At 54.0% G+C, this 17,862-nt stretch overlaps 1 protein-coding gene across 2 annotated transcripts in view; it reads right to left on the reverse strand.

The window, feature by feature from the left end:
• Nucleotides 1-17,862, reverse strand: part of HDAC4 (histone deacetylase 4) — a 288,523-nt gene that overhangs the window by 139,922 nt on the left and 130,739 nt on the right. For both annotated transcript variants that reach the window (XM_052636482.1, XM_052636481.1), the window contains exon 4: nucleotides 2,103-2,174. In XM_052636482.1, coding sequence (XP_052492442.1) covers nucleotides 2,103-2,174 — 72 coding nt within the window. The remainder of the gene's footprint in view (nucleotides 1-2,102; nucleotides 2,175-17,862) is intronic.

Here is a 17,862-nt window from a genome sequence, read left to right on the forward strand (position 1 = left end):
CCCACCAGGCTTCTCTGTCCAGGGGATTCTCCGGAATACTGGAGTGGGTTGCCATTTCCTTCTCCAATACAGTGCTCAGAATGACCGAAAGCATAGACTTTTAAAGAATGCCCTTCGCTTTAGCAGCTTCTAAGGCGGAGCTCACGGAGAAGACTCCGTGGCCAGTGTGCGGCACGGGCAGCCTCCCGGCACGGCCCTCCTCCTACAAGCTGGTGCTCACGGGCGCCTCTTCTCCGGGTTTTAGAGCCACGCTGCACATGCCGACCCACGGGGTCACCAGCAAGCGCAGCATCATCCTCTGACTCTGACCAATGGAATCTGGAGGTGCAGGGCTACTGGCTCCTGTGTCCTGGGGCCCCTTCCCCGACACGCCATCTCTGAAGTGGGGGGCTTCCCCAAAAGAGAGAGACGGGGGGTAGCAGACCACGAGGACTGGGCTGGGATCAGAGCTGGCACGGCTATGGCCCTGTCCACGCTGTCTCCAGTGTCCAGCCGCCTGACGTCTACCCAGGGACCACCACCAACAGACACAGGCTTGGTCTCTGAGAATCCTGCAGAGACGCCGTGATTATCCCATCCAGGGCTGAGACCAAGACACCCAGCTTGAAGCCACCCAGTCTGTGGGTCACCAGGATTCCAGGCCTCCCCGTGCACCCCCATCCAGAACTGCAGTCCATGTTCATACACAGGAGGCCCGCACGAAGTCTCCACCAGCAGGACGTGCTTCTCAAGCTGGGAGGCGAACGGGAAGGCAACCGCTTTCTGGCTCACTTGGGAACCACCTTTCCACAGTCTATCAAGCTACTGAAACCCCCTCCACCCACACCTGGGCAAGCATCAGGAAACTGCCTGGAGAGGCCTGAGCTACACAAGAACTCAGTGTTTAAACCAAAGCCGCCCTGGCCAGACGGACTCAGGGAAAGGGAAAGCGGCCCTCTGACTCTGCGGGGGTCAGACAGAACAGCGGAGCATCGCCAGCTGCTCGTTTCAGCGCTCCCCCCACCCCCCGCTGTCCTGGGTGAACGTAAACCTGCTGGGCAGGTGGATGCCAGCCCGGGGCCGTGGCACCTTCGAGGAGCACCGCAGACACCCGAGCTCGTGTCTGGGGAGACGCCAGAGACGGCGCTCGGCAGGCCTCCGAGAGTCGCTAGCAAAGAAGGGAGTCTCTCCTTTGCTGCTTCCAGCTCAGCCTCGACTTCTTTCCAGCCAGATGGGGAGGGTGCAGCCACAGGCGGTGTGGCCAGGGGCTGGGGCAGAGGCGGGGGTCCGTGTGCCCCTCCTCATCCCAGCCGGCCCTGCACATGCAGACAGCGGGCACGGTGGGTGCAGGCAGGCTGGCGTCCAGGAGGTGCCATGGAGCGCAAACCACAAAGACAGGGGCCTTGCCTCAGGACACGGCCAAGCCAGGCCCGGCAGTGCTGACCTCAAAATGCTGACAGTGGCTCCCTTACATCCACCCCAGGCCTTCTCGGGGTCTGTTTTATTCTCAGTAAGGCCAAGGAGCCCGAGAGGAACGGATCCAGTCTCTGAGCTGAAATCCTGGAGGATATCAGATGGAAGGTAAGCATTTTACAAGAAGGAGAAAGAAAGGCTTCCACAGCCGTGTAGATTCGAAGAACACTGCCCAGGGCACAGCATGTGGAAATAGTGGACATGGAATGAGAAATTCCTAATCACAGCTGACGCCTTTTGCTAATTACAGAAGGAAAGCTGCTTCGAGAAACGTCAATGACACTTTCCCCCAGGAGCTTGCGGCCCTGGACCCAATGAGACCTGCCCCGTGGTGTCCCCAGCTCAAGTGCGGGCTCCTTCCTTCGAGGCCTGGAGTTGGACCCCAAACGAGCAGTTCTCACCTTTGGGAAGAACACACCCTGTCGGAGCTCAGGACACAGAGGACCCGGAATTCTCTGCCACTTAAGTAGCATTAAGCCGCGCCCATTTCATATCCAAAACCGTCGCCCTATTTTACCCCGGGAAAGAGCACGCGACCCCCTTGGACCTGAGACCCCACCCCTTTCTCTCCACACGCCCCCAGGACGGTGGAGCCCCAGACACGCCTTTGGGGGCGCGCAGGGCCCAGCAGGGCTTGGGGGTGGACTCACCGGTGCTGGGCATGTGGTTCACACGGGCGGGGTTGAGCAGCTCCACTGGCTGGTCTCGGCCAGAAAGTCCATCTGGAGGACAGAGAAAGCAATGGGCTTCAGAAACTGCTCATGATTCAGTGGAAGCATTTCACACACCGAGCCTGCAAGGAGCACTTCCTTGCAGACAATGGGAGTCCATGTGTCCTTCTCACTTTTAAAGGAGACGGGTTCTATTTTGATTTGGGGAATCAGAAAAAGAAAAGACCCCGTGCACAACAACCCAACCAGCTCGGATCTCCAACAGAGCAAACACCAGTTTCTGGCCTGCAGGCGTCTGGCTGAGGCGAACAGCCAGCTGATAGCCAGGGCGCATTTCTGGAGCGACCAGGAGCAGCAGGGAAGTACACACAGAAGAGCTGCTCACCGCCTTCCCAGACACAGCCCAGGGGCCCGGGGCCACCGAGCCACAGCCCCGAGGCCCCGCCAAGAGCACCCAGGCTGCTCCCGCTCTCGGGACGGGCGAGGAAACCAAGACTCGCAAACCCGCTCCCGGGAAAGCCCGGCCCAGGCTCCCAGAGCCGAAGGGACCGTTTCTTACAGGTTTCGACTGTATTTTGACCGCAAAGATGGCAGAACCAGAACCACCCTTGCCCTTCACTCAGCACAGGGTGCCATTAGACCACGTTCTCCCACAGATGAGAAGGAAACACCGGGAAGACTTCCAGGAATCACACACTTGGGTGTAAAATTAGCTCCAACAATGGGTGTGAACATTCATGGTAACAAGGGCGTCATCACAGACGCTGGCCTGTGGTCACTCTCGCTAGTGACTTTCAGGAGAAATCACTGGTTTCCCAGAGCAGCCATCGGCTCCCTCGGGCCAGCTTACAAACTGGGACAAAAGCAAGTAAGATAAGAGCAGGTCTCCCAACTTTATACTAAAGCCTTGCTTTTCACCCCAAATGGACGTCACCTCGTGGCCTTCAAGTACATTATTCCATGACCCTGGTGTGTCTTTGGAGACGGTCAAAATCCAAGGACAAACACTATGACCCTGAGGAGACCCCGCAGCGTCTCCCGAGGAAGCAGGGAGGCCTCTGCGGCGTCGTGGGCCTGGAGCTCTCTGCTCAGAGTATGACGGACCCCACACACGAGCTGATGTTTGGCCTGCCCGCCTGGGTCAGGGAAGGGAACCGCTGGGCCCCGTTCTCGGGCTGGGCCAGCTTGTGCCTCACACAAGCTGCAAGTCCGAGCCCCATGCGCACATCCTCCCAGCCCTGCTGAGTGAGGTCAGGCAGGGAAGCTGCGCGGGAAGACTACCCCGCCTCAGTGTGAGGGCGGAGGAGGCGCCCTGCCTCTCAGGAGGCGTCTCCGCATAGAATCCTCCGACAGTCGACTCCGCAGAGGGGCCATCAGGGGCTGGAGCCCAGCTCCGACGCCCGCAGCGTGGAGCCGGGAAGCCGGGAGAGCCCAGAGTGCTGGGTACACGGCCCACCTCTCCCCGCTCCTCCACAGACCACCCTGTCAGCCTGATGCCACCAGCAAACTCTGCACTCCTCACTCCGAAAGGGGGATCTCAGAGGCCCAGACGTGAGAGGCGTCCTCGCAGACGGCAGCAGACAGGACAGCAGGGGGCAGGACCGGAACCAAGGCGGGACTGGGCACCAGGAGATGAGGCCACAGGGAGGGCACACAGGCGCCAGGCCTCCTCTCCCGCCGGCCGGCAGCTCTGGGAGCCTGAGGCTGCCAGTTCAGGGTGTGAGGCCCCGGGCACACGAGGAGGACTCCTAAGGTCACAAGGTGACGACCCAGGCTGAGAACACGGAGGCGTGTGGGGCCCCCTTGAGCCCCTGGGGTATTCAGACCTGAACACAGAGGGAAGATGCATTGCGTCCACGGATGGGGGCAGCAGGGCCCCAAGTGGCAGGCAAGCTTAGCAGGTGCACGACTGTGCCAGGCACGGACGTCAGCCCTGGGGATGTCACTTCATGTCACGTCGGAGACCAGAGCCGGTGACGAGTACCCCTGAGGGCCTCACAAATCCAGGTCCCGGTCTCAGGGCTCACAAAGCAAAGCTGTTCAGTTCAGCTCAGCTCCATGGACCGCAGCACGCCAGGCCTCCCTGTCCATCACCAACTCCCAGAGCTTGCCCAAACTCATGTCCATTGAGACGGGGATGCCATCCAACCATCTCATCCTCTGTCGTCCCCTCCTCCTCCCACCTTCAATCTTTTCCCAGCATCAGGGTCTTTTCAAATGAGTCAGCTCTTCGCATCAGGTGGCCAAAGTATTGGAGTTTCAGCTTCAGCATCAGTCCTTCCAGTGAATATTCAGGACTGGTTTCAGAGAGCACAGGTGCCTTCTTCAAGGTCACAGGATCAGTCTTTCTTTCACAGCTTTTCCTTTCTGTATCAGGTTTAAAAAGCTCTTCCTCCCGCGGAGGTTGCAAAGACACCTTACATTACGGCCGTCTGAAAGTGTCATGGTTTCCCCTTTTGTGTGTAAATCCCATCTCTCTGGTATTGCTTTTGTATACGGTATAAAGGATGTCTTTTCTTTTTTTTTTTTTTCTATGAGAACAGCCCAAAGTCCCATTACCATTACTAAGAAGCCTTACTTTCAGGAACTTTCGGCAACACTGATTCTGTTATAAGCCAAACTTCTGTCCTTTAGGCCAACTTGTTTATACCTGTGCCAATAATCACACTAACAGCCATAACTTGACACCAGGTCTTACCACCCAGCCAGGTGAAAGCCTGTCTTCTGCAAAATCACCCTGGGCGGTACTGGGCCTTAACCACAGAAATCTGAGAATCAGTTAAGTCCCAAAGAAAGAAAAAGACAGAGGTGGGGAGACAGACAGAAAAAGGAAGGGAGGGCGTTGTTTTTTTCAAACTAAAAAGTCTCTTATTGATCCGTACATGACTCAAATGCCTCCTACCCCCGCAAAAAAAAGGCATTGCGGTCTCTTCCCCAGCCCTCCCCTCGGCCCCCGACACAACACTCCACAACAGCGGCAGCTGGGGCTCGGAACAGGGAGGGGGGCGCTCACGCTGAGGGAGCCGGCCCGGGGGAGGCAGCGGGGCCTCGGAGCCGGGCCGAGACTCCCGCGGCCCCAGTCCACATGCCCTACTGCGAGGCAGAGCTGGGGGTGCCGGCGGCCTCCCCTTCCTCCGTGGAGAAGGGGGAGGAGGAGACCGTGGCAGGTGAAGAGCTGTTCCCTCGGCCTGAGGACAGAGCCTGCTGCCCCCTGATGGGCCCAGAGCTGGGACCCCCCCCGGTGCCCCGGACCCCTCTGTGAAGGGCGATGGGGGGGACAGGACACGCACTATGACGGGCTGGGAAAGAGAATCGGGAAGGGAGGAAAGAAGAAGAAAAAGGGAGCCTGACTGGGACCGCACCGTGCCCAGACTTTGGGGGCAGAGAACCTTGGCGGTACCGTGTCTCCCAACCCATGAACACGGAGCATCACTTCATCTCATTTCTCTCAAAACGGTTTTAGACTTTTGAGTGCAGAGATCTTGAACATCTTTAGATTTATTGCCAGATACTTGAAGTAAAATATTATGTAACCCATGGACTGTAGCCTACCAGGCTCCTCCATCCATGGGATTCTTCAGGCGAGAGTACTGGAGTGGGTTGCCATTTCCTTCTCCACGGGATCTTCCCGACCCAGGGATCGAACTCAGGTCTCCCACGTTGCAGGCAGACGCTTTACCCTCAGAGCCATGATGGAAGCCCCCAAATATTATGTATAGTACTTTAAATTTTAATTGCTTTTTGCTGGTATATAGAAACACAATCAATGTTTATATGGTAGCTCTGCACTATAGCATCTTGCTAATCAACCCACATTCATTCTAATCATTCACCTGAAGTTATTTTGAACTTTCTACATGCGGAACCACATCACTTCTGATAATCACTGCTCTTCCTTTCCAGACCTGCAGCTTTTTTGTGTCTTTTTCTCACCTTACTCTACAGCTCAGACTTAGGGTACATTATTGAACAGAAATAGTGAAAGGGAACACCCTTGTCTGGCTTGCCATCTTACTGGGAATGTTTGCAACTATTTCACCAGCAAGTATAACATTTGTTGTCGGTTTCTGACATAAGTTTATTAGTTTAAGAAAAGTTCCCTTCTATTTCTACTTTGCAAAGGCTACTTTAAAATCACGTGTGTGTGCTTAACTTTTCTGTATCAATTCATACAGTTAAATAATTCCCCTTTTCATCTGAGAATTTCCTTTTCTTGTGTCTAACCAACTTGCATTTCTGGGGTAAATGGACTTGGTCAGGTCCAGTGAGTTCTGAGACAAAAGGAAAGGCTAAAGTCATACAGACGGATGGAATCTGAGCGAGGTTGGGACTCTGTTCTACTTTTGATTCCAGAGCACTGGCAGCCCAGCCTCGCATTTCCGCCTTAGTTCCACGCTTGCTCCCTCATCATGCACGGGAAAGAACAGGAAAAGGTACTATTCTGAAAGGTGCTTAGTGGGCTTTCTCAATGTAGGTCACCAAAATGAAGTGGGGGTGACAAGGCAGCCTGTCACCCGGTTTTTTTTTAATTTTTAGAATTGTTTTATTACCCTTATTGCTGTTTTATTCATTTTTATTTTTTGGCCATGCTGCAAGGCATGTGGGATCTGAGCTCCTTGACCAAGGACTGAACCCGCGCTGGTGCTGGGGCTGACCAGCTGGGTGGACACCCGTCCGCCAGGCCTCTCCACAGTAGAGGTGCTCGCTTATTCCCCTTCCACACAGTGCTCATCGGAAGAAAGCCACTATGAGCTGCCCACACGTGTCAAAAGGGCCCGAGCTCTCCTCCCCACACTCCTCAGGAGCTAGGAAGAGTGGGCCTGCTCCCGAGGAGGCCACAGGAGCACAGGGGACCCAGGGCAGCCCGGTCGTGGGACCCCCGGAGGAGGCAGGAGCAGGTGCAGGGGGCAGGGCCCGGTCGTGGGACCCCCGGAGGAGGCAGGAGCAGGTGTGGGGGGCAGGGCCCGGCCGGGACCCTGAGTGGGGCTCAGCGGGGCAGGCGGGAGGCCAGCCCTCGGTCTGCGTCTCCCGGATGCACTTGCAAGGTCAGCGTGCGAGTTACTTCCGTACCTCCAGGGCTCCAGGGCCTGGTGAGAGGCTGGCACATCTCAGTAAGAATGAAGGTCGTAGTCCCCGCTTTCCCCTCCCTCCCCGTGAACTCAGGCATTACAGGGAACTGCTAGAAGGTCTGCAAAGGAAAGGGAGTTCCTCCCCAGCACGTGTCTGAGTTTGGGGTTTCCCTCTGCTGCCTGGGTCCTGAAGGCTCCTGGACATACGTCTGCAATGAGGGTCCAAGGGTGAGGTGGCCCCGACTCCTGGACGTGGGGCCTCAGCCGAGGAGAAGGCTTCCAAATCTGGAGCCGCAGGTGGGCCGGGCTTGGCAGACCGGGGCTGTCAGAGGGAAGGTGCTCAGTGCTTCGGTGTGGGGCCACCACGAGGGCCGATCCCCCCGGACAGACGCCCTGGGTCCTTCCAGACGGACTCGAGGAGAAAAGACAGGTTCCTGCGGTGGGGATGTGTGCGTTGCTGTGTGTGGGCTGCTTTCAACTCGACAGAAGAGAGCTTTATAAAAACCAGTCCCCCTTTATAAGAAGGACAAAACCAGCAGGCAGTCCTCGCGCCTGGTCACAGGCTTGCTGACCGAGCCCCAGTGAGGACGGAAGGGACCGGCCTGGGCGGGAGGGCGGGCACACAGGGCGGGGTCTGCGGGCCAGGCTCACCTGCTGACCCCCGCCCTGGCCCGGGGGTGCTCAGCCCCTCTCATGCTGTACGGGTCTGTGCGGAGCGTGTGGGGTGTCGCAGGACGCCAGCGTGCCCTGCCCCCGACCCTGGACCTGCGCCCTCCTGCTGGGAGCCTGACCCTCCCGCTCATTCACACCAAGGAAGGCGGCTCAGGAGACTGAAACGTCACAGCCACAAGCGACTCACAAGGTCAGAACACACTTGCGTCCCCCCGGGCCCCTTCGCCTGACGTGGAGGAGTCTCGGTCACCCGCTCCGGCAGGACTCAGCCCCTCCCATCCTGGCCTCCCGCCGCTCAGCTCCCTGCCTCCTTTGCCAACAGGCCCTCGGGCACCCCTCTCCCTCCCAGTCCACGTCCCACGGGGCCCCCGCCCAGCTGACACCAGCCCCGCTCCAGGCTCCATACACTCAGGACGGCCAGGCGGGCACCTCCCCCGTGAGCTCTGCTAAGAGCCAACAGCATCCCGAACCATTAGATGCTTCGTGTCCTCATCATGCACGTTGTGGAAGAATGGCCCAGTTCTATAATAAAGCTTGCGTATGCCCATTAATGTGAATTAAACTTTAATGAGCTAAGTGTTATGAATTCCTGAGGCACGTCCAATACCGTTTGCGGATATTTATTAAGAGAAAATAAAAACGGAAGCAGGACCTTTTCCCTCTAGAGCAGTATTTTTCCTGCAGGAAAATCAGGCAAACTTCACAAAGGTGAAGGCTGATCTATGAGGTTTTCCTGTCCTTCCCCTGAAAATCAAATCCCCTCCAGCTAGCTACCAGATTGCAGGAAATATGCATTTCAAGGAACAGGTTCAATCAGGGCCACGAGGAGGCTCTGATCAGGCAGGTGGGAAGGAGAGGATGGCAGGTCAAATGCCCCGGCTCCCGGGGTGGTGGGCGGGCCCCTACAGGCTAGGGACTGCAGCTCAGGGGCTCAGGCCCAGGTATGCACCTTGACCTGAAAAGCGGCAAAGCCAACTAGCAAAGTGGACCCCAGCTCGGGTGTAAGATATTTGGGAATCAGTATTCATTTTGTTGAGTGTGATAAGAGGTTTACACCTGTTAGAAACACACACCAAAGTGTCCATGGGAAAGTGCTGTGACATTCGGGATTTGTTTTAAATTCTCCAGGAGATAAAGCTTGGGGAGGGGGGGTCTGATGACGTGGGAATGGTCAGAAAGTCTGGGGTTTTGATGGCACAGGGGGCTCTCGCTGCACCAACTAAAGCTCATCGTTTTTTTTTTTCCTGGAATTCTTCACGGTAAGAGTTTCCGAGAGGTGCCAAGACAAGCCCTCGCTTCCTGTTCAGTAGCATCTGTCCTCACTCACACAGGCCTGCACATTGGTCTAACCAGTTCTCTCACTAGCGTTCCTAACCATCTCCAGCTGATTACCAGCCCCCAGCTGTGCAGGCAAGCGAACCCTCCACACACACATTCAACTCAGCGAAGGGGTCAAGAAAGGGGTATTTCCTGCCATATCAGTAAACACGGATGCCACAGTCATCAGCGATTGCGGCCCTCCAAAAGTGAATTTCTGAGTCCTGAGGGCGCTCAGGAAGGAGAACAGTACCTGCAACGCGGCAGCCACCAGGCTGCACCCATGTCCTGTGGGCAGCACCCAGGAGCTCGGGACGCTGGCCCCAGAGAGCTGGGGTACATGCGAAAGGAGTGATTTCAGTGAGCCCAGATTCTCGCATCTTCCCGTACGCAGAAAAGCACTAAATCCCTGAAACTGGGTTGTCTGGTTTCCTTTACTTAACAATCACCTCGTGATGTTCAGACCACCTGCCCTCTGTCGTAAAACTTCTATATAACCTGGCTCCTCCCCTTGCCTCCTCAGAGCAGCTCTCTCAGGGCTACTGAGATGCCGTCTCCCTGGCTTGAAGTCCTAAAAATCCCCACGGAATAAGGTGTAACTCTCAACTTTGAGGCTGACCATTTTGTAAGGTGATTGGATCCTCAGCTCCTGAGATGCATGGGACACAGATCCCAGCTGATGTCAGGCTGACCTCAGCCCTGGTCAGGGTGGACTGGCCCTCACCTACGTGAGACACGACCCACCGACCAGAAAGCCGGGTCGTGAGGAAGGACATGCAGTGAGCGTGATCACGAGCTCCCAGGAGGGGCCTGGACCACAGAGCTGCCCGCGGTGGAGCACACGCGGTCCCATCCCTGGGGTTCACGTCCAGCTCGGGCTGCAGGAGGGGAAGGAGGGAAGGCCAGAGAGGGATGCTTCGCGGGTGGGCAGTGCTGGAGCCCTGGAGGCCAGACAAAGGCCGGCTCTGTCCTCCCTGGCCCAGGGCCGCGTTTCCTGGAGGGAGTTTCCCAGTCCGCCTTTCGGACGATGGTCCTCCAGGGACTGTCTGCCCCTCCCCAGCCTCCCCAAGTGGAGCCCACAGCTCAGCTGTCCCCACAGCCTGGCCCAGCTCAACCGTTAATAAGTGATTTAGAAAACCAGGAGAGAGTGTCCTAAGCCCGCCTTTGAAAACAGATCCGTCTCTGCTCTGGGGAGGATGTCCACCTGCCCTGCGGGGAGGACACGATCGGGCGAGTCATTCCAAAGCTGTTTGCTAGAGCTCCGGAGGCGGACGAGGGAAACACCTCGGAGGCAGAACGTGCAGATTCTCGGAGTCTGAGCAAGAAATCACAAATGACAGAAGGTTCACAGGGGCCCGAGCAGGTGCACACGGTGAGCCTGGATCTCCGCGACTTAAGAACGGCAGAAAGGAACACAGCTACTGGCAAGGACTGAGAACCAGCTGAGGCCCACCTGTCGATAAGCAGGCTTCCTCCAGCTGCTCAGACCAGCCCGCATGCCTCTGAAAAGCCACAGGCAAACCCGCCACCGTGAATTCTGCAGGCTTCCTACTTTCTGAACTAACGACCTCTGAACTGCCAAGCGGTCTAATGGGCATAACTCCCCGAGGCCAACCCCTCACCGGGACACAGCGGCCCTCTGCATGGGACAAGGCCACGTCTTGTTCAGGGTCTACCAGGCCAGGCTTCCCCCAAACATGGAGGGTGGTGAGTGGTCATGTAGCTTCAGCCCAGGCTCAGTTTCCTCATGTGTCAAGTGGGGACGTAAACTGACCCAGGGTAAATAAAAGAACGTAAATGAAGGACAATAACGTGCCCCTCTCACTTCACATGCCCCTCTGCGACACGCGCGGCCCTGTCTGCGGGCAGAACCAACGCACGCCCAGTCCCACGGCAGCTGATGGGAAGAAGCACCTCCCGAAACCCTGAGTCAGCGAGGAAAACCACTGGATGGATGAGCCGGCGCCCAGCCCGCCTTCCACACCGCCGAGCGTTCAAGACTAGCTGGAAGGTGTCGGTGGTTAAGCAACAGGAAGCCAGAAAAGAGGTGCCTGTTAATAAGCAGCTTGTGAGAAGTGAGTCACGAACGCAGAACAATAAACCCACAATGGCCATTTGGAGCAAGTTCACGCAGGCAAGTTGACAGTGTGGCTGGAGCACGCTTACGGGGGACGCACCCTGCAGGCTCTGGGGGCACAGACTCCCGTGCTGGGAGGTCACGGCCCGAGGAAGGCGGCAGAGGACTGGCATGGGAGTGACGCCAGGCCAACAGCTGCAGGAGCTGGGGCCCGGACCGGGCCGCCTCCGCCCACACGGCACCCGCGCCAGCCTCCCCTTGCAGCCACGGATCATCTCAAGTCAACTCACAAGTGCAGCTGAGGGGCCGCCGCGGAGAGGATGGGGAGGCCTGCAACACGGGCTCTGAACCTTCTCAGGAAGCTGCCTTTCTCTCATGGTTGTGCTACCTAATGAGATACAGCTTGTAGTTTTGGTTTTTTAAAAACGATTTCCATCATCTTGATTTTCCAAAAGGTCACTTTATAGAAACAAGAGGGGACACACAGGCCCCCCGGCAAAGGCACAGTCCCCTGGAGGGGGCGCTGCTCTGACAGTCCCCTGGAGGGTTCCTGCAGCCATGGCTGAACCGTCACCTGCTCCGAACCACACGTGAACCCCTTGTGGCCGAGGGGATGCTGTCTCGCTGTAGCCGCCGGTCATTCGAAGGTGTCCACGCACGCAGGAGAATGGCATCATTATTTAATTCAAAACTCCCCAGCACACCCCTTCCTCCAGTAAAGCTAGCTTTTCCAGGTGCTGTGAAAGGCTGGTATACAAGCAGCAGAATCACTGCTCCATTTCGTCACACAGAATATGGATCCACTGTACGGAGCGCAGCTTCTCCTGAAACAAGACGAACTAAACCTTATCATTACTCCTCTTAGAACCGTTTTTGTACAAGGCGAACTTCAGTTTCTAAAAATACTGCGGTTGCACTCCACTGTGTTCTATTTTAACCTTCTAAAAATAGAGCTACTGACAGGAGCAGCAATTTGCTGTTAGACACTAGCTGTGCGGATGTCGGTGACAGGATACGGATTTCTGTCCTTTGCCTTCTCTTCTGTGGGTGGCTTGGCACCCTGGTGGGCGGCACCAAGGCTTGGCTGGGTCCACCGAGACTGGGTGCCCGGTGCCATGGCCCAGATCTGCTCCTGGGTGCCCCTGACCTCACATGAATGACCTGACCTCACTTTCCACATCCGTAAAATGGGCTAAGTGGCGGTCCTCACCCAGCAGGGCAGACGGGATGAGAAGGGGCTCCCGTGTAGTACCCTGAGTGACCCCCAGGCCCAAGGGGCAGGCTGCCTGGGAAACCCCAGCCCCAGAGCCAGGCCTGGCCCCTTTCCCTCCCGCCAGCCGGCGGGTTAGTTCTCAGAAGATTTAGCAGTAACTAAGGGGGCACAGGGAAGAAGCAGAATAGGAGGGCAGCTCCTGCCCCCCGAGCTCCAGTGTCCTGTGGAGCCCTCATGGGCCGGGCCCTGGGGCCCCCGCCAGCCACCCCCACCCTGCTCTTCCCAAGTACAGACGTGGCCCCCAGCCACACTGGAAAGTGGCAGGCTGCTTCCCAGTCGCCAGTATGTTAAAAATGGCTGTTTCAAACAACCTTCCTAATTTTGAAAGCTTCACAGTTCTAAAAACAGAGATCTATCCAAATTTCTAGACGCCACTCTTTATCTTCTGTATTCAATATGGACTAATTTTTGAAAGAAGAAGAAGGTAGAAACAAAGCATCTCTCCCCTCCTCCCCTCAACACAGACATGCACACTCGGACCATCCAGATGGTGCTCTAAAGGCGCATCAGCCCGCTAACACTCACCTGCCCTTGGTTTAGAAACCGCACGCCCCAGGCTGGGGCTCGGACGCCCTGCCTTTTAAGTGAGATCACACAGGTGGTCTCTGGACTTAACGAAGCTCGGGTTCTCTGCGTCTTTTCATAGGAAGAATTCAGCGAGAGACAAAAGTTCTAGGCAAGAAAGTGAATTTATTTAGAGAGACACAAACCGCACAGGCAGAGTGTGAGCCACTCTGAAGGCAAGAGGCCCTGAAATACGAGGTGGGCAAGTCATGGGCTGGGCGATTTCATAGGCTGATGAGTGGGAGGATTATTCAGACTATTTTGGGGGAAGAGGTGGGGATTTCCAGCAACGGGGTCACCGCCCACTCTTTGGCCTTACATGGTCATGGAGCCTACGTTTGCGCATTACTTAGCATATGTTGATGTAAGTTTGGGTGAACTCCAGGAGCTGGTGATGGACAGGGAGGCCCAGCGTGCTGCAATTCATGGGGTTGCAAACAGTCGGACACGACTGAGCGACTGAACTGATGCATCATCATGAGTGTACAGTGATGCTCAAGGCCTGCAGGAAGTCAAATCTCCCACCATCTTGGACCTCTGTGGCTCTAACCAGCTTTCGTCATGCCCTATGGATATGGATATCCTTTTAAATATTGTGCCCTGCTCCCTGCCTGCCTATTTCAGTTTCAGGATGAACAGCCCCCTGGCCTGGGTGGCCAGCGGCTCCACTTGGCTAAGCTGCCTGAACCTCTCACTGCCCAGCAAGCATCCTGGGCGTCCACAGTGGGAGGAGCAAAGCAAGAGCCTGGGGCATCTTTCTATCCCCAAAGTTTACCTCCTTGATGGATTGCACCGAACTGATGACTTATCTTCATCTTCTCATAAGATATTATAATCATTGGAACAGAGTCATTTCCTATCCCTCAAAATTCAACACAGATGTGAAATCATGTGTGTAGCCCTCCACTGTATTAATTTACCAACAACTAATAGAGTCATGAGGCAAAAGAAATCTGTAGAAATTTCACCAAACCAAAACCAAGAAAAAGGAGCCTTTCTTAATCTATAACCAGTTCCCTTGGTTCTTATACCTATACAGACAGATTATGTCTGACTGCTTAGGCATGAGGGCGATCGGTAATGAAATGAAAATGAGCACCATTAGGTGGGCACTCAGTTATGACTGATGGAACATTAAAGTAACCGCAGACAATTAGAAAGAATGGCAAACGTTCTAATGCAGCTGCAGGAAAGAGGAACTGGGAAACAACAGTGGTCAAATCTGGGTCGCTTGGTTGACGATCTGAATTAACAGGGGCACCTGTAGCAAAAACCGATTCACACTTTGGGAAACACGGCCACCCACGAGCACCCAACGCATAGAGGTGAACAAGACATAGAATCGACTACAAACTGAATAAGACACAAAACCAGGAGCCTCTGGGCTCCTGAACCTGGTTAGGTTTAAGTCATCCGGAGAATTCTATACAATTCTCAGATTACCTAAGAAGAAACAACACTGGACGGAGAGCTAGCATTTCAACCAAAAAAGCCAAGAGACAACAAAATACCTTAAAACAGACGAGTGAAATACAAGTCACCTACAGTTCTGCTGCTGCTGCTGCTGCTAAGTCGCTTCAGTCGTGTCCGACTCTGTGTGACCCCACAGACAGCAGCCCACCAGGCTCCCCCGTCCCTGGGATTCTCCAGGCAAGAACACTGGAGTGGGTTGCCATTTCCTTCTCCAATGCATGAAAGTGAAAAGTGAAAGTGGAGTCGCTCAGTCGCTTCTGACTCCTAGCGAGCCCATGGACTGCAGCCCACCACGCTCCTCCGTCCATGGGATTTTCCAGGCAAGAGCACTGGAGTGGGGTGCCATTGCCTTCTCCGCACCTACAGTTCTATACCCTGCTAAACTGTCATTCAAGAAGAAGAAAAGGACATTTTTCTGACAAACAGAAACTGAGGAAGTTTACCACAAACTCCTGTTGAAATAACCATTAACGGTTTATTTCAGAAAGTCCCTTCCAGCGTGGAAGAGTGTGATGCTAGGAGCAAAAGCAAGGAAATGCACCACTAACCATGTAAGTGCATACAGATAAGGACTGCCTACTGAGCCGACGCCAAGCGCCACAGAGTCACGAAGGTCACTTTCACTATGCGTCATCCCGTTTCCTCAAACCTTTGCTGCAGTGCCGCTGTGTGTGTGTTTCAAAATCACTGTCTAAAATACCTAGTGGGTTTCCTCTTAAAAACAATGAAAATCCTCAACATAAACAAGTTTCCCCTCTTCACTTTGTTAAGGTAGGAAACTAATGACCAAAGTTTAGCTCATTTTTGAGTAATTCCCTGGTGGTTCAGTGGTTAAAAAAAAATCCACCTGCCAATGCAGGAGACACAGCTTCAATCCCTGGGTCAGGAAGATCTCCTGGAGAAGGAAATGGCAATCTACTCCAGTATTTTTGGGTGGGAAATCCCACTGACAGAGGAGCATGGCAGGCTACTGTCCATAGAGGTCACAAAAAGTCAGACACCACTGAAGCAACTTAGCAAGCTGGTGTGCAGGACTTAAAAATATGCATTTCTGCGCTCTCCTTCTCTCTGATGAACCATCATCTGTACTTTGCTCTGATTTCTGTATCTTTACTCATCTAGCCCTTGTTAATGAAATAAGAATTAACTATAGCCACCTCTGAAACTGCACTGGCTGAGTCCCAAAGCGCTCCACACACGGTCTGGCTTCTTCTCCTCACAAAGAGGAGGCAACCAGGGAAACATGGCCCAGCCCAAGTAACTCTTTACAACACTCTTTGCAGAAGCAGAGTTTGGTAGCACTGAGAACACAGTAATAGCTCATCAACCCAACTTCTAAACACAAGAAGCTACAAGAACATGACTGACAGCAATCAATATGGTGTTCCACTTGACACTGTATTTGCATATTGGAGAGCCCTTCTCTGAAATCAGCTATACTTGTGTAAAAGCAACTCTTTGTGAGACATAATCAACAAAAGATTGCTTATCCTCTGCTACATTCGGAAATTAGTACAAAGTAACCAGCTCTTGGAAAGGGATAAACCACTTTATGCAAAGACTTTTTGCAAATGCTCTCTATTAATGCAAATATTATGTTTGTCTTTTATTTGAATGCAAACAGCATCTGTTTTGCACAGTCAATGCCACCGCTTTGTAGTTTGTGCTGAGCAACTCAAGTGTGTTCCAGCTGCTTTTTAGAGCTTGAAGCAGATTTCCAGAGAGCCAGCGTCACAAAAGGAAGGGCAGGGAAGAGAGCAGGAAGCCAGTGAGTGGGGTACGGTTCCTGCGGCTCTTGCAGAGGCTTCTTCGCTTTTTAGGCAAGAGAGGAACAAATCCAAGAGTGAATTCCAGAACTTGCTTCTGGAGCAGTTGGGCTTTCTGTGTGGGATTTTCTTTTTTAATGGTTCTAAGGAAAAATTAGGATTGCCTTTTATAAATTCTTTTGTTGGGAAAATACACTCAGAAGAGAAAGGCGTGTTGGAAAGGAGACACTGGGTGGCATGAGGCTGCTATCAGAGCGCCCAGCGCAGGAACAAGGCTGCTCCCCTCGAGAGCTCTGCCCTCACCCCACCGCGTCCTCCATCTGCGATGAGAGTGCCGACGTGGGAGGCTCCTGGCCAACACCGCCATCCTAAGATCACTGGATCCCTCTGCTGTCTCTGCCACAGAATCGAGAGCTCCTAACAGGGACGAAATGTGTCTGGAGTTTTCTTCCTGGGGAAGTTTTAAGTTTTAAACTTAAAACTTAAACCAGCAAACACCTTGACAGTGTTTCTTTTTAAATCCATGCCCTTAAATCAATGACCAGTTCAGTACTGGTAGAAGCTGGCTGGATGGATGGGTGGATGGGTGTGTGGATGAAATAAATCACGCTCTAAATGAGGAAACAGATAATATGAAAAAACTGGCCTGAGACTCTTCAGATTCCAAATACATTCAGCCTCCAGATCTCTACCCAATCAAGAGTTCTTGGAAACAGTGGGATCTCAAAACATTAACAATACTAATTTTACCATTCCATCTGTACAGAATGCAGACATATTACCAATCAGACACATTAGACGGAAATCTCCATGGAGTGGGCTGGAGAGGAAAGGGGGAGAGCCTTGGTACTTTCAGAGGCCTCTCAAAATGAACATCTGCTCTCATATAAGCTTGCCGTTAAAACTCCAGAATGTCTCTTTGGACAGATAACTCTAAACCTTCTAACAATCCCTTTAATGGTCAATTTCATTATTAATTACATTTCGAATTGACTAATTTCCCCAGATAACTGCTGGGCGTCTTCTGCTGCTCACCCCTCCGCCAGATTCATATAGGAAGAGATTTGGCTTGGACAAAATACACTCAGAACATCAGTATTTGAAGGACGGATAAACGTGACTTCTCCAAAAAACACAAGGTGCAACTTAAGATGAGATAGGTCATTTGAGTCTCAGCCTAGTCCCAACCCACTCCAGTATTCCTGCCTGGAGAATCCCAAGGACAGAGGAGCCTGGCGGGCTACATACAGCCCATAGGGTCGCAGAGTTGGATACGACTGAAGCGACTTAGCACGCAACCTAACTGACAACCAGAAAAAGGCTGAAGCTGTGGAGAGAAGAAATCAGCCTTAAAATGCCTGTGTGAGGGCCCATCCAGTCCAGTTCAGTTCAGTCGCTCAGTCGTGTCTGACTCTTTGCAACCTCATGGAACCGCAGCACGCCAGCCCTCCCTGTCCATCAGCAACTCCCGGAGTTCACCGAAACCCGTGTCCATCGAGTCGGTGATGCCATCCAACCATCTCACCCA

Source organism: Budorcas taxicolor, chromosome 3 (genome assembly GCF_023091745.1).
Source record: "Budorcas taxicolor isolate Tak-1 chromosome 3, Takin1.1, whole genome shotgun sequence".
NCBI lineage: Eukaryota > Metazoa > Chordata > Mammalia > Artiodactyla > Bovidae > Budorcas > Budorcas taxicolor.